Raw genomic sequence first — 20378 nt, 5'->3', positions numbered from 1 at the left:
AACAACAGGCTCTCAGCTAAACTTTGCAAGCTATGAAAATTATGTTTTAGCAAATACAGGGAAATTTTGCACAAACTTAATGTGCTCACACACTACTTATAAACGGCCTACATTTTTTTATTTGTCAAGTGAAAATTTTTTTCTACATCTACATAGTATTATCTGCAATAATTTTAGGCTTGGTGGGCCGGGTCGTGCGGCTTTGGCCTCAGTCGTGCGGCTTGCACAATGACTATCTTGGTAGGGCAAGCGGCAAGACAGAGGCCCAAGCTGCATGATCAAGCCCAACAAGGCTACACTTATATCAGCTACCATGGTATGTAACATCAACTGGCTTGATCATGCAAAGCATACAATACTTAAACTATTTGCCACGCTACTGTGAAAGAACAGTAGTAGGCGGAGATTTATCCAAATGAAAAAACATACATACGTACAGACATACAGACGCCACCAACTCACCATATAAGCTCTTTTTGGTGTTTATATACATACCAAATATGAGCTAAAAATAACAGATGAAAGATATTTGATATGCTGCACCTTCAATCAGGAATCAGAATATTAACATTGGATATTGGAGTGGAAACAAATCAGACAATACGCATATTCTACATTTAGACATGCACATTTATTTTTCCAGCGAAAGGAGTATTCGGCTATTAAAAAAATTTATACTATACATATAGTGTAGTCACTTTTTATCGCAATATAAAAGTTAAAGCGTTTGATGAGATTCATGTAAATAAACAACAAATCTGAAAAGACACAAAAATTTCATAAATAAGAATAGAATGTAAGATGCACAACTGTATGTGTGAAGAAGAGGTTAAATAAATTTGGGGGCTATGTATGATATAGACTGAAAGATCTGTCGCTTGAGGGCGCTATCTCTAAGAGGAGGGGAGCGTAGAGAGCGTCTTCAAGTGACGGATCTTTCAGTCTATGTATGATAAAGCTTGTAGGAATACTTGATAGATGTCTATATCACAGCCTCAGTAGTCTGTCAAATCGAGATAAGAAGACATGGGGGTCAAAGGTTTCATTATTTCGTACTTTTTCACTTCGGCTCCCTAAAAATTTGAATTTTTTGTCAGTGTACATGTATATGTGTATTATTTCACACAGATATAATCATAATTATTCCTGAAGAATGGTACACAGATGACAAAGGGGCAAATGAAGTTTGGCTATTATAAACAGATATAGTCAAATTTTTAGCTTCTAAAAACTAAAGAATGTCGACTTGACATTTCATCAATATGAGAGTTACATTTTGAATAATACTGACACATGGTTTTTCAAAAAAGGCAAACAAGCTTTCTTTTCTGTATATTTTCAAAATTTTCGATTGAATCAGTAATTTGAAAGTCATTTTATACACATCACAGTCCCTCTGTCACTTTCAAGGGACTGTGTACACAGCAGTGAACATGCAAATTACTGGTACACACCAATGCTAGCACATTCTCCATGTTACCGTGACACTAACCATGAACTTGTACACTGAAGTGGTAGTACATTCAATTATGTATCCATGGCCTAGCCATGTACATTGGATTCTAGTCTATTTCACTTCTACTGGAAGTGAACACAGTATAATACCATCTGTATATACAAATCAGTATTAACATGGACATGCATGGGAAAAGATGTTACTACTATGGTACTAAAATTGGAAAGGAGATAATTTTCCGTTTGGTTGCCTCCTTTGACTAATGATAAAACTATATAAAGGAACAGTAGCTGTAATTTTTGATGATTTTTTTTCACTATTTTGTATTTGTATGTCAACTGCATGTTTTTGTTTTACTCCCTAAGGCATGTTGGAAACATCTACAATTCAGCTTGTCAACCCAGCATTTGTTTGAGTAGAATGCACTGTTATTGTTTACATTTGAATTCTAGACCAGACCAGAATTCACTTGTCAACAATAACAATGAAGTCTACACATGTACAGGCTGAGTTGACAAGCTGAATACTGTGTATCTCAACATGTTTGAGGGACTAGAGTGAGAAAACATGGTTGTCATTAACCCTTTGAGTGCCAAAGTCAATTTTTATCACCTTTATAAAATACACCCCAGTCAAATTTTTTTTTCAGAATTTTGCCAAAATTTGAATGATACACTGTAGCCAATGAAATTTGATGTCCATTTGGTCCAAAATTATGAAAAAAATTACAGAAAAGTTCTTGAAAACTGGTAAAATGTCGCAGTAAGACTTTTGTGGGAAAAATTACAGCACGCAAAGGGTTTAAAAACACAAATTGTGAAAAAAAAATCATCAAAGTTACAGCTACTGTCCCTTTCATTCTCGGCCATTACTTCCTTCACTAACTAAAAGACAGTTAAATCATCACAAAGTCATTATATCTTTGGAGTAAATCTAGACATCCCTGGTAGAAAAAGGTACAATTGATGCTTTTAAAATCGGAGCAATCTAAAATTACAGAAAACTGAATGAGATAGATTTGTGAAATTACCAAAAAAGTTACACATATTGTCCATTCGATATAAAACTAATTTAAAGTTTGATATAAAACCAATTTAAAATTTTGTCTTTTTTTAAAATCAAATTACCAAAACTTGTACACAGCATAAAATTTTCATCGTATTTAGAGTATTTTATGTTTTGAAATACACAATAAAAAATTGACATTACACAGTTCCTTGAGCCTTAGTATTCATTCAGGTCTGCATCACCTTTTGATTGGTCTGAGGAGAGATGGTGCATACCAAACAGAACAGGGGTGGACAGGCTATTTAAGGAGGGACATCGAGACAAATACTTTTACATTGCACTTTCATTGATAAACCCACATGAGTAATATGACAGATACATAACACGCACAACCCAAGACAAAGTCTAAAATCATTAAAATAATGGATATTTGGCAATGAAATTTTTGAAGGAATCTTTCTAGGAAAAATATGTCACAAAATTATGTTTACACATCAATGCAAATTGAGAATATTCTGACAAATTTATCGATGTATTTGTGAGTATACATCATGATATGATTTTTGTCTTTTGCATAATAATAACATGTCAAATCCTCCTTGCTTGCTTATTTTTTTCTTCTATTTTATTTCCTCCTGGCTTCGTCCAAATATGTTCAACCATACACTTGCCGACAATGGGGTCAAACCAACTCTGAGTGCTGCACGGGTTGAAGTGACTTGCCACAGCTAGAAAGGCCAGATTTATCTTGAACGTGTAGGCAGCGGTAAAGCAGACTGGCATGCAGAGAATACTGTGACCAGACTACAGACTGCACTTCACAAAGTGGAAACTGTATTAGTGGCAGTGACCACAAAATCTCATGAGGAACAAAACGTTTGTGGCAAAACCTTGCCAATAAATACAAGACACATCAACATGATGACTTGTATTCACTGAATATGATTGTGACATGTCTCTGAATATTGTCTAGGGTAGTTTTGAAGTATTATAATAATCTAAGGTGTAACATACAGTAACATAAAAAGACCATAATGTTAAAGGGAAACAGTGTCAGAACTGCGCCTGTGTGAGTTTCTTGTTCACAAACAAAATATTTCATGCACGATATCTAGGCTGCAGAAAATCTTCGCGACTGCGAAGAACTCGTACGAGAGCAAGAGCAACTTGAATGGGACCGCGCCATTGAAGAAGAAGAATAATGTTTCTGGTATGTATCCAAGAAGTTGTGCAATATTTAAATTATACGATGTAGATTATGACAGACATGTTTTAACTTTCATCAATCACCATCGCATCTTGAATACAGTGTTTATATTGGTCTATGGATCCTATATGACCTCTGGGTGCAGTTCCGCCAACTGTATCCCTTTAATCTAAAGGCATCGTAAAGACTGCTTAAACATGTTAACTCTGCTACGCCTAATGTCTTCACTGAACTAAAAGTCAGCCAATGAAAAGTATCTTTGAATATGACAGAAATATTGCTGAAAGATTTCTATCACAAAGATCACGGCAAGAGAAAATCTTGAGGCTCTTTTTGTCATTTTGTGTTTAGAAAGGCATAATGATATGACCATTCTGTGGAGAAAGGCAGTCCATGAGATAGTTTCTCTTAATTTATAGATTTCATCAGGTTCCTTCACAATGCAAATAACAGTAACTTATACACTTGTTTCATATATTTTTTTTATGAAAAATAATTTAAGAAAAATAATTTTATAAGTATACTGACTCAGAAAATGCAACTGTTGATACAGCATATAAGTTGAAGTGAATTCAATGGCAGAAGATACTTTGAAAATAGACTGGTTAAAAGATCGTTTGTGTAAAGATGAAATGCTATGTATATTATTCCCTGATTGGCTGATACACCTTCTCTGAAACAGATATGTACTGGGGAGTGGGACCTGACTAAATGGAAAATCTGATCTTTGGTTCACTTTCGTTTTTGACATCAAGTTACCAGATAACCAAGGAATGAGACAAAATACAAAGTAAGATATCAAGTTATTTGTGTGGATCTGAATCTACTCTAAGGGAACATAACCTGGATATCGTTGAAAAATTGATAGGACTTATAAAATTGGCAGTGAGAATATATTATGTACTTTCAAGTTACAGTGACACCTGTCTAAAGTGAACCATGTTTAAACTATTTTTATCAGTCTCTTCAGATTGGGATCAATGTTGAAAGAACCTCTACTAACTTAACGCTTTTCAAACCAAACATTTTTCTAGGGATTCTGTTCAGATAGGTTTTACTGTCCCTTAGAGAACACCAGCAAGGCAAGACTGCTGATTGATACCTGAAGTAACTTCTACCACTACACGACTGCTACTACTGTTATGTATCCTTGTAGCCACGGTACCACAATTGGACAAATGACACATACCGGTACACCAAGAGATTTGCGCTGCCACCATAATGGCAAAATTATCACTTTGCCCCGTGGACATACTGAGCAGTGCAAGATTTTAAATACACATATGACCAAACCACTATTAAGAAACTGGCCAAAAAAAATATCAGCTGCCAAATTGCATAAAATGATTAAAATAATCAAAACAAAACGCTATATACTTCATCAGTAATTTTCCTGAAATTTTAGAATATTTCATGTACAGTATCATGCACAGTGACTGTGGTGACGGATTATTTAAAAATCAACATAGCTTACAAAATATACACAGATAAACACCGTGTATCACTGAAAGATTCAGGCAGACATTTTCATGCAATTTTACAGGCATGATGGTCATATAATCTTAGTACTCTTTACATGGCACTACATCACATCACATCACATCACATCACACGTTACAATAACATCACATGTAACAAACTTACGATAACTTACTCTGACGAACAGACTGAAATGTACAGCTCATTTCATGCTACCCTTAAATCTGCTATTCAACAACATCACATAGTAGTGAGTGTGACCACAAACTATTTAATATTTTTAAAATCTTTACGTCTATTTTAAATTTGCAATGTCTGGAAATTTCTCTGAGTCCACTCAGTACCAATACAGCTGTGTTGCCAAATTTTCTTATGTCAGACGGAACATTGTTTAGTCGTTGGTGCATCACATTGGCTGAAATGACACACTGTCTGGAACTGGCAAATCACAACGAACACATCTATTTGATGAGATTTCAAGAGGAATAACTTAATTATTTAATTACCCAATTTCACTTGTTACGGGCGTTCATTAGTGCCATGTAATATCACCTGGAACACATTCAGCTCACTTTTACTCATTGACACACATTGTAAAGTCCTTTGACAGGCTTAACACTGAATTCAAGCAATGCTCAGTGATGGTTAAGCTACTACATACATCTTAGATACCTGCCATGTTTTCTGTACAAACTGGACATCACATCACGTAGGAAGACTCGTACCAGAGTTCTGTGACACATTTACGGAATTCGTAAAGAAGTCTGGCTGAAAAACAATGGTTGTCAGTTCAACTGTTGGCATGACGACGGCAGCTTAATTCCACGAGACTTCATCTCAGCTGTTGGCATGGCGATGAAATCTTAACCTCTCCTTGAGGTAGTGATCGGTCAGGTTGTGTCTGGTGATCATACCTAAGATCTGTGAAACAGAACATAGAAAAGAGAAAATGAGAGACTTTTATTCATGGTAAGACAAACTACACTGCATTACTCTTACAGTCATCATTCAGCTCTTGGTAAAGACAAAAGAACTTCAGGTACAAAAATATGATGGCATAAATAGCGGTAAGAATACTGCAAATGTATAAGTAGGTATTCCAAATGTAAATTTTTAACTCACTACATTGCATTTTTAAGTCAATTTTCAAAGAGTGTGTGGAAAATGATGAAAAAAGTTCATTCAATTCTTGATTAAAAAAACAAAAGAACTTCGGGTATGAAACTATGATGGCCTAAATAGTATAAATGTATGTTTCTAAACAATTCATCTTATATCTTGCTCAGTGATTATCAATGGTTGCCATGGGGAATCAAATAGCAAACAAATGAACATCACAACATACAATTACTGGTCATTGACCCATAAATGTAACTACAGGTACATTGTGTTTGGGTTTGGTTTTGTATGAATTTACCACTTTGATTGAACACACTGTGATGAATTACAGCTGTCCCTCTCAAGTGCAAAAAAGCTCTAAGTTTCCCAAAAAAAACTCTGTTGCATATTAAATATTATATCATACCAGTATATTGATGGCCCAAATACAGCAATCCGATTGAACGAGACTTGAAAAGAATCCTCGTACATTTGCGATATACCACAGATGGCACACGTGCACGGCTGGCACACTGGCACACATGCATATACATGTATACACTCGCTATCACACGTGCATATATGTCCTGAACTGGTCAAAACCTCATGGTATACTGTCGCTGGGTGTGCTTTATTGCTTAATCATTTACTACCATAACACAAAGTCATGCTGAACTATCGGATGAAAACACGTACCTCACCGACACTATTGATGACTAGCAGATGCCGAAGACCCATCGTCCTGAATAAATTGTACACCTGTGACACTGGCATGTCAGGCGACACCATATATGGGCATGGATTCATGTACGAGGTCACATCCTGCAAAGCGATCATGGAAAACATTCTGAACACTACAGAGTGTGAGTGTGATATTTGAAAAATCTGTTTGTCTTTCTCAGGCAAACACCACAATCTGCACTTTTGTGTGTGACTCCTATTTGAACTTACATCTTTGGTACAAATTCGTCCTTTTGATTAAGGTAGTATGCAACTCACAAGTGAAAGACTTAATTGGAACAAGAGAAAAGAATTACTTAACATTTACCAATATTTAAAATTCAAAATGGCCACAATCTCTGTGTTAACTCTATGAGGAAAAAACAATTTTTTCAACTTTTTAAAAAACTAAGACGGTGAAAACTTTTCTTACTCCCAGAGCTTTCAAATGACCCGAAACAAGCAGTAGCCCAGAAAAATCCTGGAAAAATTTGAGAGTCTGGATATCTGTCCCTGAGGTGCATTCTACCTTAAACTCCCCCTTCCCTGTTCACTACAGTGTAAGTTCTGTACAGTATAAAATTGTCACTGCCTTTCGTTTTCAAATAAAGAACTCATTTTCCAGCAAAACATTGCAATTTTTGGCAACATATATTGACCTCCATAGAAATAGGGATATTTCTACCTTTTAAGATGCAAGGTCACGTAAGAGTTCACAAATTGCCTTCAATTGCCACAAATTGCTAGTCTTTTGCAACAGCGAGAAATAAGTTTACAATGAGTAAATTGTAGATTTAAATGTACAGTCACTCTATTGCACACAACTTGATTCTTACCATGATCATCCGTGGATTAAGTTGTGTCAAATCCAAGTCATAGATGTCCTTGAAACGAGGATAATCTTCTGTTAAATCTTCATAACTTAGATGAGGCTGATAGGTACTCTGTAGAAAGAACAAGTTGAGGGCTTTGTCAGAAAAATCAAATCAAAACAAGCCGAGTTTATTACACCTATTTCTCAATACGGTTGTATCTACCTTGAGACAGAAAGATTTATGGTAAAATTTTGACAGTTTGAATAATTGTCCCAAAAATACCTTCTATCCAAAGTATAAATTATTTTTGCTTTTATACTAAAATCATTAAGATACTGATTGCAACAAAAAATATGTACTTGTAACACAAACTACAACAAATTGTTTTTGAAGGCAGCCATTTTGCATGTACACCAGAAGTCAATTCTACATGAGTTTTTGATCAACAATATGTGGAAGGCACAATTGGTAGAGCTGAAATGTTTTATTTTTCATGAAAAGACTTCTCACTAATGATGACGCTACTAGTTAAGAGCATATATACCGTATCCTCATATTACATGTAATTGTAAAAAGTTCCATTGCTCTAACTTAGCTCTTTACACTCTGACCCTTTGGTGAACTATGACATCATGCAGAGATTGACATTCAAAAAATATCTCTGACCCTTTGAACTCTGACCCTGTGGTGAACTATGGCATCATTCGGAGATTGGCATTCCAACAGGGAGCAAAGGATTCATGATTCAAGCTGCTGTGATGGAACCAAGACTACATCTTGGTGAGCACAACATTTTTTGTGATAACTGAAAAAGGCTGTTAAGTAATCTTTTTTTATGGTTTACAAGATAAATGGACCTTTTCATCTCTGGAAACGGCTTTCCTACTGCCCTCTGAAATGGCTGCAGTTGAACACAGTCAACGCCTTGAGAACTTGGCTTGTCCTTGATAATGTAACCGGGCTGGATGGGTCACCCTTTTTGTTAATTGTGAAAGCAATTGATGAATTTTTGCACCCTATAGTGTGTCGCTATGTGAAACACCATAGAGATGTATCACAACTGTCCTACACACAGGCTAAGTTTCATTGTATCAGATATACTATGAGCGGCGTCCATACTCTCACAGTCACCTAAAATTAAAGTACTTTAAAGGAAATTTTCAGCAATCATTAAAGACTTTTTGAGGTTCAACAACCATTTTCATGATATCAGTTTTACAATATATCATTTACATATATGGTTTTACACATCAGTTCTATGATACCATGACTGATCATCTTGTCATGTTTGAAAATTGTGTGATCACTTTTCCATAACATTCCAGACTTTTCATTTCAAGGATTTTTTCCAGGATTTCCCAGGCGGCTTTACTATTCACGGATTTTCCATAAGCGCACAGACCCTGTATGTGAAAGCACTTACCGGAGTACCCTCCGGATAGCATACTCCTTTCTCCAGCATGGTGACAAGTTGGGATCTGAGAACCAGTCCATGGAATGTGAGTGGCTTGTATTCTTCCTCCAAGGGTCTGTTGTCTTCAGGATAGTAAGCTTTGTATGGCTCAGGTCGTCTGCAAAAAAATGGAAACAACATTTAGAAAAGAAATTATCTATGGTCAATAATAGCAAGCATAGTATATGTGCAACCACTGCATTTACCTTGATACTGGTCATACGCCACCTGTGGACAAAAAATTATGATGGATTTTTTCCCAACCCTGTTCTAAATTTATTTGTAGACTTATGGCAGGCAACTATGCCTATATGGATAATTCTTTCAAGTATAAATGGCCAGCTTTGTAAGGGTATACAGAAACTAAGCTCTTTATCTTTTTTGTGGTTTCTCATTTTAATTTCATTTCTTAGTATAGAAAACAATTCCTATTCTGTCAAACTTTTCATCTTCTTAAACAACCAGGGCCTCCTTGTCAAAGCTCAACCCCTATTAACATCATTAATCCTCCATTTAGCATTTCTTGTGCATATCTTTTTCAGTAAACGGTAATCAAAAGCAATGTGCTCATGACCACATACCCAGCTACAAGGAGTTTGTCGATGTCTTCATCGTCGCCGACAACTCGCCTCGCTCCTGACCTTGAAGCACCACTGCTGGTTCTCCTCCTCATTTCCACTGAACTCTGCGACAGTGTGCGTCTTCTGACCTCAGCTGCTCTAGTTAACGTGTTTTCCTTCTATAGAACAAACACACACAAACAAATCATGAACATATCCAAATTCTATTACTCTATTTTTGATTCTCCCTAAAATAATGAGAATAATGTTGAGAATTTCTGCAATTTCTGGTCCTGTAGTAAACTTTGAAACAACTTCATAGACTAACAACATAAGTGAGATAAGATTCACATTAATTTCATCGTTCATTTTCAGCTGGCTTTCACTGTAATAGAAAGGTCTTCACAGATATTTATAGCCAAAACTGACAGAATGTTTTTGCACACGGCTTGTATGTCATACATGTACCTTCTTACCTTAAATTGTATATTTTGGCTGGCAAGAGTGTTGGACCTGACGGACCTCTCGAGAGATTTGTCGACCGTCTCTGTCACGACTGGATACGCGTTGTGTCGTGTGGTTCTCAGAATGCTGACCACGGACTGCACTCTGGTGTGCGGGTAGACGTACACCAAGTTTGTATCCATCACTTCGTGGGCTCGTAAACTGTGAAAGGAGATACCACGTCATTGAGATACATACCGGTATGTGTGAGTGATCTGTTCATTTCATTTTTCCATATTTCCTTCAATATATATGCCAACTTATTTGAAATCAGCTATTTCATGGCTTTGTTTAGCTTGGTTATCAAACTTATTTTTTTGACAAGAATCAATGAATTTATCAGCCCTTAAACCTGTCATACACAAGAGAAATTAGCTGAGGACAATTTTATTCAGGGCTTTTTGCTCAGTCAATTTTGTGTGCTGACAATTTATTTTGTTCCCCATGCAGTGGACACAGGGATAGTGGTCATTTTGAATTTCAAATATTGATATAAGTTAGGTTTTTGTTCCTCTGGTACCTTGGTTGAAAGTTTCATTGAGGAAATTTTGAGTGAAAGCTTAGGTCTTTCACTTTTGATGCCAATACTACTTTAATATTGGTATTTCCCTTGTCATCAGTGCACACATACAAAGGAACAGCAGATATGTTACCGTATATCCACATGATTAAATCAAGGACCCCATCCACAGTAAAAGCACTGATAAAGATAAGAAATAAATCCAGACAAAATTGCATGTTATCTTATTATCAGTAATCTTTATTCCCCCAAGTACATACCTGTGCATGTTTTGTGGAGCTTCCCATCCAAGCAACGGAACACCTTTCAGTTCAATGTGAATGTCATATATACCCTCATTGAATAGGTCTCCAGTCCACTTGGCAACCTAGCAACAAGAATATTGAAAAAGTCTAAATGATTATACAATATCAAGTTACTAACACAAAAAAAGACTAAAGGAATAGTGTTTCTTCAGATTTTTTTTGAGGTTATGTATTGATGATTTGCATAATATGCAAAAGCATTTTTGCAACTTTGAGAAAATTTGCCATATCAACATATGACTTGAAAGTCCACTACTGGTGACAAAATCATGAATCACTCACCATCAAGGTTACCATGATTGGAAATCCGTAACTGATTTCATTGGTGGATTCTATCAGGATAACTGTCAAGCTGATTGTCATTCGAACCACGCCCCCAAGGAAAGCTGCTGCACCAATCAGGGCAAAGGTGCCAGAATAGATGCGATTGTAACCAAGGAAACTGCCAATGAAAAGCGAGCATTTTTTTTGAAAGATGATCATATGATTTATAGGAAAATAGTAGATGGCAAACAATCCAAACTGAAGAAATAATAAGTAAAAGGCAAAGTTGTATCATTTCAGATTATGACTGGTATAATCATGTGAATTACAAAGTACAGTGGTTTGCATTGAATCATTGACAATACACAAACTAGACTTACTGTCTAGACTGAGGAGTTGCCATCACTGTCAGGTGTACATAACTATTGTCTAGTGGTAATATCAGTCAATAACAAAGAAATAAACTCTGTGAAAGTTGAAACATTGTCTGGAAAGAGGTCAGACGTAGTCAAAACAACACCACCTGATCCACACAAATGAAGCTTGTAAATGATGTGTTCTGGACAGTTAGCTGGATGTGCAGTGTTGTTTTGATTAAATGTGACCTCCTTCCAGACAATGTTTCAATTTTTGCATACTGTAGTTGATTTCTTTGTTACTGACTGATACTACTGCTTAGACAATACATGTTGCTACACCTAAAAGTGTTGGCAATTCAAAATTTAGACAGTATAACTAGTTTCCATATTGTCAATGGTTCAACGCATACCACTATAACGGTATCAAAGACATACAGCCACTGTTAGTAATACCACAAGTAGCTGGTTTTCCTTTTTCCGAACTTACTATTACTGCTAGTACTGATACTTGTACATGTTTTAGGTGTACACTGGTTGCCTGTTACAATGCTACTGAGGTTTTACAGAACCAGCTGATGATGATACAATATTTTTTGAAATCATTTAGTCATGCTCCCTTGGCTAAGATCCTGAAACCTTGAGGTGAACTGACCTCTGCAGGACATTTCCCACAAATCTTCCGTATGCAGCTCCACAGAGAAGACACGGAACGAAGAGACCGCTGGGAACCAGTATTCCGTAGGTCCAGCAAGCCAGGATGTAAAACAACATGAAGAAGATTCCAAGGGTAGGAAGACTGAAGGCACCTAACAAGATGATTGAAAATAATTATACAGTGAGCTTCAAAGTTAAGCACGCCGAATTCTCTTGCGCATACGTTTCTGCGCAAGTAAACTCCCTAGCTTGACAGAAATATGTTTCAGGTTAGCCATTTTGAGAAAGGTATGTGTACGTCTTTTACGATAAGTATGAAACCAAAATCTAGTAAAAGCGGAAAATTTTTGTCGCGAGGTGAAAAATCATGGCGCGATAAGGCTTCAGAAACACTACTGGCCAGTCAGTACCAAAATCGAGACGCTCCAGGGACGTTCAACGTGACTCCCAGTACGTCTGTTTATGCGAGTACGACGAGTACAGGCGACGATGATGTAACAACGCCTCCGATTATGAACAGAGAAATTCCATGGGATGAAGGTGTGAGGCTCGTCAATCTTGGGGTGCTTGCCCAAGGACTCGACTCTTGCAGTTTGTGCCGAAACCATCTGCGTCTGGTAAATTGTGAAGGCGAGACTAAATACGGGGGAGGCAGCATTTTGCACGTTCCGTGTAAACATTGCGGCACTTTCAACAACGTATACACAAGTAAAACAAGCCGGACAGCTGGAAAGAAGTACGGAATGTCAGCATTCGATATAAACACAAAGATAGCCACAGGTATGCCATGTAATTATTCTCAACTTATTGTAATTGTACGAATATATTTTCATACATGGCATTTTGCCATGACCAGTCGGGTAACAATTACTGTAATGGTTTCACATATCCATTCCCTGTCATCCGCCTGTCTTTAAACGGGAACTAAAATGTTCTGTTTTTGTTCTTTAACAATATAATCATTTTCAATTTTGGTGCAAGTATTTGTTGAAATGTGTACACAAATGAATCTTTTATGTCGTTTTTTTCTCATGTATTGATTTCACATCATTTTTGCACCAGGTATGATCCATGCAGGCATAGGTGAGAGACATGTCAACAGCCTGTTTTCATCAATATCACTTCCAACTATTCACGAGAAGACACTGAAACGAAAGGAGAGAGCAGCCGGGGAAGCAATTACTAAGGTTGCAAAGAGATCTTGTGAGCATGCTTTGAGAGGTGAAATTTCAAATTCTAAGAAGGCAAGGTAAGTGTAAACATTAGACAGTAGAGATACTGTCTATGGTGTAAACACAAAATTAAAGTTTTGGAAACAAAGGTGACAAGGGCACCCACCCAAAAACCCATAAGTACCAATCAGATCGTTGAAAAACTCCGAATTAGTTCATCATCTGTTTCATTCAGCTGAATTAGTTGACTTGTTAGCAAACCTATGTTAGCTAGAGAGGTCTTGTGTAGGGGCATGGGTTTGACTACCTGCTCCTATCTTGAGGGGGGGGGGGGCTGTTGTGTTTAATGTCTGTAAGCTATTATTGCTATTGTTTGAAACTAGTAAACTGGAACAAGTCGAAATCAAAACAGGTGTGAGTGACTTTATTCATTATATATCTTAGCAATACAAGGTATATTGATATTTTAATAAGAAAATCATTCACCAAACTTGCCCCTGCTTTATCTAACCTCATAACAAAAAGTATCTCTGAATCACAGTTAGCTTGACCAGTCACTGTACTTCTTAGGGTTAGTCTGTCATATCACATCTCATATGTGTATCTTTTTTTTTCTCATCAGAATTGATGTTTCTTTTGATGGAGGATGGCAGAAGAGGGGTAGCGGACGAGATTATAAAAGTTTGTCTGGTAAGTAGCTTGGAGGTCTACAAACATTAAGAATAAAATTCCAAAAATCATAGAATGTAAAATAGTGTTCTGTTTAAGATTTGGCTTTCAATGCAACAAGTGACTGACGCAGATAACTGAATTTTCCACGCTTTTGCTTCTATTCTGTAGTATGTCATCTCTTTAAATCAGCAGCAACAAACTTGGCACGGCATTGTCATGTTAGTGTATGGATTCACAATTACTTGTTGAAGATAAACTGTATGTTTGAGTTTCACACAACAGCACACATGCTTTACAGTTTGTTAGATGATAATGTATGTACATTTCTATGTAGGACATGGAACACTAATAGGCAGACAGACAGGAAAAGTAGTAGCATATAGCACTAGATGCAAGCAGTGTAGGATGTGTGGATCTGTGACTCAGCAGAACAGCAGGGTGAGAAAGCCAGACAGCATGATTGTCATAAGAACTGGTCAGGTAGCGCGAAGTCTATGGAAGCTAGCATAGCTGTAGAGACAGTGAAAGAAGTAGAACAGATAGTGAAAATAGACAGTGTGACAATGGATGATGACACCACAACAATGGCTAAATTGCATGCAGAAGTCAGGCCTGATATAGTAAAAAATAAAGATAATAATCATACAAAGAAAGGATTTACTAACAAACTCTACAAACTTAAAGAAGAAAAGAAGCACAGTCAGTTGTCAACTAAAGTAATTAATTACCTTCAGAAATGTTTTAACTATGCTATAGCTCAAAATAATAGCAATCCTGGAGGTTTAGAAAAAAATCTTAGGGCAATAGTACCTCATGCATTTGGAGACCATGTCCATTGTGATATAGAGTGGTGTAACTATCTAACAAACCCCAGTACTTACAAGCATAAGAGTCTTCCATATGGCAAAGATCTCTGTGGAGAAGACCTCAGGGAGGATTTAGAGGAGATCATGAAAACATACATAGCAAATGCTGAACAACTTGCTAGGATAGGATCATCTCAAGCAAATGAAAACATGAACATGGTCATTTCATCCAAAGCACCAAAGGCCAAACACTATAGTGGCTCAACCAGCTTCAACTTTCGTGTTGCTGCTGCGGTAGCCCAGAAGAACTTAGGTCATACATACATTAGTCAGGTTGGTAATGGCTGTGAGGTTTGTAGTTAGTGTTCTGTATGGTCTCTACTTAGTATCATGTTCGAGACTTCTTATGATAATACTACATTTTCAAGGGTCTACTTGTAGGTGGCTTTTGACAGGAAAATGAAATAAACACACACGAACGCCAGTAACAATAAATGAATGTGGACAGTACATGGCATCCCAAATAAAAAATGGATTTGTACCAAATGTTATGTCTCATTTTCTCTTCAGGTGCACAAGGAGAATATGTTGTCCCCTAGCAGAAGCTGCCAAATTTATGGGAGAATGTTGGATAAGAAAACAGTGAATATGACTGAACAGACTAAATCAAAAATTGGAAAGCTGAAGAGAATTAAGGTGTGTTTCTATTTGGAGGATCACTATGTAATTGCCTTCAAAATTCAAGTTTTGAAGCCTGCAATCATTTGTACATGGCAAATGTATAAGTTGTAAACACAGACATGCCACAATTATTGATTGAATCATAGATTATTTAATATTGCATCAAAAAGTGATGTTCTGTCCTAGCATATGATACTTTTAAAGGGACAAAGTCACACATTTTTGACATTATTTCAATTGTTTTAGTTTTGTTTTAAAATATTTTTATATTTTCCAGTTAACATAAATATGCTCAGTAACCAGTTTTTACCATTCAACTCTCATCCTAGACATGGCCATAGTGGCATGAATTCTGCTATAAATAATTTTTGGTATTATGTTCATATTCAGGGTGTGAACTGAGCTGTGACAATTAGAGATTGAGCCAATTTTAGTGTGTAGAACAACACTATCATAATAATATCCCAAAGGAATTAAAATAATCAAAATAATGTCAAAAATGAGTGACTTTGTCCCATTAAAAGGGTAGTATCACTGTATCATCTATTTCTGTTTGCAGCAAAGAGAAAAGAGAGCCAATAAAATTGCTGCCACTGAAGTTAGGGAAGGTGCAACATATCAAAAAGATATTGCACTATCTGCACAAGCCGAACACCAGACAGAAGAGATTCCTGAACCAGTTTTATGTCCCAAGCTCAACCCAGTTTCTTGTGGAGAGTATACACCTGTTGTCTTTGATATTGAAACTACATCAGCATGTAAGTGTAATGTGTGATTTAGATCAACTGTGCTACTTTGTGTTGCCTTGTTTTTGGCATACGTTATTGCATGGTTTTCCATAGCTTACTGCTACGCCATACAACTTGGCATTAAAGGGACATGAGCTGAACTGTTATGCTATTTTATCTGTATTTCTGGTTCTTTGTATCAACTACCTTTTTTTGTATTAATCCAGAAATTAATCTTTATGACCCTGATACGGGTGTTGCGAACCGAGGTTGTACGGTGGACGGGGCCCGTACATCATATGACCGAGGTAATTGTTTTAACCCTTTCAACACCATGGTACAATGTCCCAAAGCCATTGTCTTCAATGGTTAAGTTGGACCTCTACACAGAGAACTGGGGTGAAAGGGTTAAACCAGTTCCGATCAGAATAAGATTTGAATAGTAGACTACTTGCTACATACATGTAACTGCATGCAAGGTGCAGAGAGACCGGTTTGAATCGCAAGCTGATGTGTTATCGAATGGAACGTATGCAGACAGCAATCGCATGTAGCAACGAGAATAAAAATAGTTTCAAAATGTGTGTCCTGGACTGCCGGAAAATAACTGCCCAGTTGAGAGGGTACTTTTCTCATAGCTCATATTTGGTTTTGTATATAAATACCAAAAAGAGCTTATATGATGAGTCAGTGGTGTCTGTATGTATGTATGTGGGTATGTATGTGCAGATGTATGTCCGTCACACACAAAGGCTCCCATGATGTGGGACAATGTGGCATTGTTCAAATGAACACGTCAGTGTCAAAAATGTGCAAATGAGGTAAGAAATAGGGAAATCCTGCAAATGTGCAGGAGTTATGGCATGCCAGTAAGAAACAGGCCAACCCCACTGACCTTGAGTCATTTTCTGCTCAAAACATAGACAGTAGAGGGGGGAAGGCTGTCTATTCTTAAACTAAGAGGGGCTTGCTGTTTCTGCTATGCATGTTGCTAAAGTTGACCTCCAATACCTAAAGTTTCAGACCTTATTGACTGTTGTCCTTCCTGTTTTTCTGGTTTAAATATTTCTTGTTTTTTTTTTCAGGTTGTACTGTACAGAAATCATTGTCATAAAATCAACGTAGAATTTTCCTCCACTGAACAGATAAAAAAAACATTTACTATTGATCTTTGGTACCCATACTGGTACATACCAAGTCTGATCAAATATATATATACCATATAATTGCAGTATTTTTTTTTTAAAGCACTTCTTTTGAAGATCCTCATTTTTTGTCTTTCAGATTCAACTGCTGAGATCATTCAGCTATCAGCTGTTAGTGGTGAACAACAGTTTGAAGGGTACATTTTGCCAAACCAACCTATATGCCGCATTGCATTTGAGAAAACTCACCTAACTGTTGAAAACGGGAAATTATGCTACAAGGGCAAAGCAGTCCAGTGTGTGCCTAAAGAGACTTGCATGCAAAGTTTTTGTATATTTTTTGCAGGCATTTGACAATCGCATTTTAGTTGGGCATAATTCTAGATCATTTGACTGTCGCTATTTAATTAATGCTTTGCATGATTGTTCTTTGATAAACCAGTTTGTTTTAACTGTTGCAGGTTTTGTTGACACCTTGCCATTGTTCAGGTCAATTTATCCAGGGATGAGATCATATTCTCAGGAAAGTCTGACAAACAAGTTTGTTGGCAAGGAGTATGAAGCACATAATGCAACAGCTGATGTATTAATGTTACAAACATTACTTAAAACTTGCAATGTTCTGATGTCAATTCTTCTAGAACACAGTTTTACATCAGACTGGATGATACAATACCTTCATTACAGAAAGCAACAATCTTTTAATTACAGTACCTTGATATGTCTTGTTAACAATAAAACTCTCAGTAAATCTATGGCATAGAAAGTAGCAGGGTCTGGTTTGACCTATAGGCATCTGCATATAGCATATAAAAGGGGTGGCTTTGAAAGTTTGAGGGGGTTATTTACTGAGGAATGTGGTGGCGTAACAAGGGTTACTAAATCTGAAAAAATTATTCAAAATGTTCATAACTATTTCAATAATTGTTGAGCCCCTGTAGTGATTGGAAGCTGTACCATGATGACCTAATATGAAAGCAGTCATTGGATAGCTTGCTGACCAAGGCATTGACTTTAGTAGAAATAATTTATATCAGTTTGTTGTTAAGTATATTAGTTTACACAAACTACTGTCAGATTTTTATTAGTAAAAATCATAATGATTTGTAAATATTTGTGAATATCAGAAACTTATCTGTAGTTTTGTTCACCTTTTAGCTTCGCTGTCAGCGACGTGGAGCTTATCAAATAGGTTGATTTTCCGTTGATGTCCGCCGTCGTCCATCAACAATTGCCTTCTCCTCAGAAACCACAAGTCAAATTGCTTTGAAATTTTATATGCAGTTTACTTAGACTAACCTCACTTAAGTTTCTTCAAATTGTGGTGAAAATTGCATATTTGTATTTTGGAGCAATTTTTGTCGTTTTTGGTAAAAAAATCTTTAAAAATCTTCTTCTTCAAAAATACCAGTCAGATAGCTTTGATATTTGGTACATTGGGATGATCTATTTCAGATTTGTTCAAATTGTGCAGAAATATGCAAATTTGCATTTTTAAGGCAATTTTTGCCATTTTTGGTCAAAAAATGTGTTCCTCAAAAAGTACTGGTCTAATAGCTTTGAAATTTAGTATACAGGTTTCTACAGATGAAGTAAGTAGTATATATTAAATGAAATCTGTAATTTTGTATTTTTGGGGCAATTTTTGCCATTTTTGGTCAAAAAAATGTGTATATCCAAAACTAGTCATCTGATAGCTTTGAAATTCGGTACACTGGTTTCTACACATGATCTAAATGATATTTATTGAAATAATGATGAAATCTGCAATTTTGCACTTTTTGGGCAATTTTTGCCATTTTTGGTCATAAAATTTCATTATCAAAAAACTACTGGTCAGATAGGTTTGATTGACATGCTCTCAGGGATGATCCAGTGTGATATATTCAAATTATGATGAAATTGGCAATTGTATATTTTTGCAGCTATTTTAGACACTTTTTCTGGCCATTGAAATGAGCTATCAAAGATTTCCAGCTTCTTCATCAACATGTGTCAAAAATAGTTATTCTCTACATAAACACAGCGGAGCTATATTGGCGGTTAGGTTGCTTGTTGTACATAAGCCTACAAACTAGGTCTTTTTTTTCAAATTAGATTGACAACTTGTTATCAGAGATTGCCTCAAAAAGGGGAGTCAGAAATGTTAAGTTTCTGGAGGTTTTTATTGCTAAGAGTGTTTTATTGTGATGACGAGGGAGGAGTTCAATCAGTGTAATGTTTGACAGTTGATGGGGCATTTTTGTGTCTTTTGTATTATTTGGATGTGTAACATTTAGAGCGTAGAAATGTGAATATATAAAGTAAAAATGAATAAAAAATAAAATAAGATGTACATGTGTCTATATCTCTGTATTTTTTTAAGTAGAAGACAATGTTTTCATGAATAGACGGCATTCAATATGTGTAAAGATACCAACAGTCAACTACATTAAATTCAGTGTAAAACTGATATAGTTTGCAGCTGTACTATGAACCCCCATCAAATAATTACCATGCTAGGGGGCCTTGTAAAATGAAGATTTAGGCTAATTTGGAGTTATTCGGCCCCAAATTTCAAGAGAGTGCCTTTGTGTGGATGATTCACTTCAATGTTAGTATAAAGAGTACCCCATTGACCTTTGACCCATTGTGAATATGACCCCCTAGGTTACTCGTTTTTTCGGCACATGCATTCAAAATCCAATTAGAGGCGATTTATTCAGTGATTCTCGGTAAGAAATCGGAATATATCTTTAAAACTAGCGTGGTGACACCCTATTTTTAATTTTG

The 20378-nt window shown here is 36.3% G+C and overlaps 2 protein-coding genes across 2 annotated transcripts in view; one reads left to right on the top strand and one right to left on the bottom strand.

The window, feature by feature from the left end:
* Nucleotides 1-613: 613 nt before the first annotated feature.
* LOC139136385 (H(+)/Cl(-) exchange transporter 6-like) overlaps nt 614-20378 on the bottom strand; it is a 37438-nt gene continuing 17673 nt past the window's right edge. Inside the window, 9 exon segments of the mRNA XM_070704109.1 lie at nt 614-6071; nt 6945-7070; nt 7805-7912; nt 9207-9354; nt 9818-9975; nt 10273-10462; nt 11081-11187; nt 11408-11567; nt 12401-12554. Of these exon segments, the coding sequence (XP_070560210.1) occupies nt 5988-6071; nt 6945-7070; nt 7805-7912; nt 9207-9354; nt 9818-9975; nt 10273-10462; nt 11081-11187; nt 11408-11567; nt 12401-12554 (1235 nt within the window). The 3' untranslated portion in view covers nt 614-5987.
* On the top strand, nt 12589-19941 carry LOC139137058 (uncharacterized). The gene is made up of 6 exons (XM_070705013.1): nt 12589-13182; nt 13465-13651; nt 14197-14264; nt 15623-15748; nt 16293-16491; nt 17746-19941. The coding sequence occupies exons 1-4, from the start codon at nt 12663-12665 to the stop codon at nt 15649-15651; spliced, it is 804 nt and encodes a 267-aa protein (XP_070561114.1). The 5' UTR covers nt 12589-12662; the 3' UTR covers nt 15652-15748; nt 16293-16491; nt 17746-19941.

This window comes from Ptychodera flava, chromosome 7, assembly GCF_041260155.1.
Source record: "Ptychodera flava strain L36383 chromosome 7, AS_Pfla_20210202, whole genome shotgun sequence".
Lineage (NCBI taxonomy): Eukaryota > Metazoa > Hemichordata > Enteropneusta > Ptychoderidae > Ptychodera > Ptychodera flava.
This window is presented reverse-complemented; position numbering and strand designations above follow the sequence as displayed.

Coding starts and splice junctions, on each gene's coding strand:
- LOC139137058 (XM_070705013.1), top strand. CDS start 12,663: ATGTTTCAGGTTAGCCATTTTGAGAAAGGTATGTGTACGTCTTTTACG. Junction 13,183..13,464: donor AAACACAAAGATAGCCACAG/GTATGCCATGTA, acceptor TTTTTGCACCAG/GTATGATCCATGCAGGCATA. Junction 13,652..14,196: donor TCAAATTCTAAGAAGGCAAG/GTAAGTGTAAAC, acceptor TTTTCTCATCAG/AATTGATGTTTCTTTTGATG.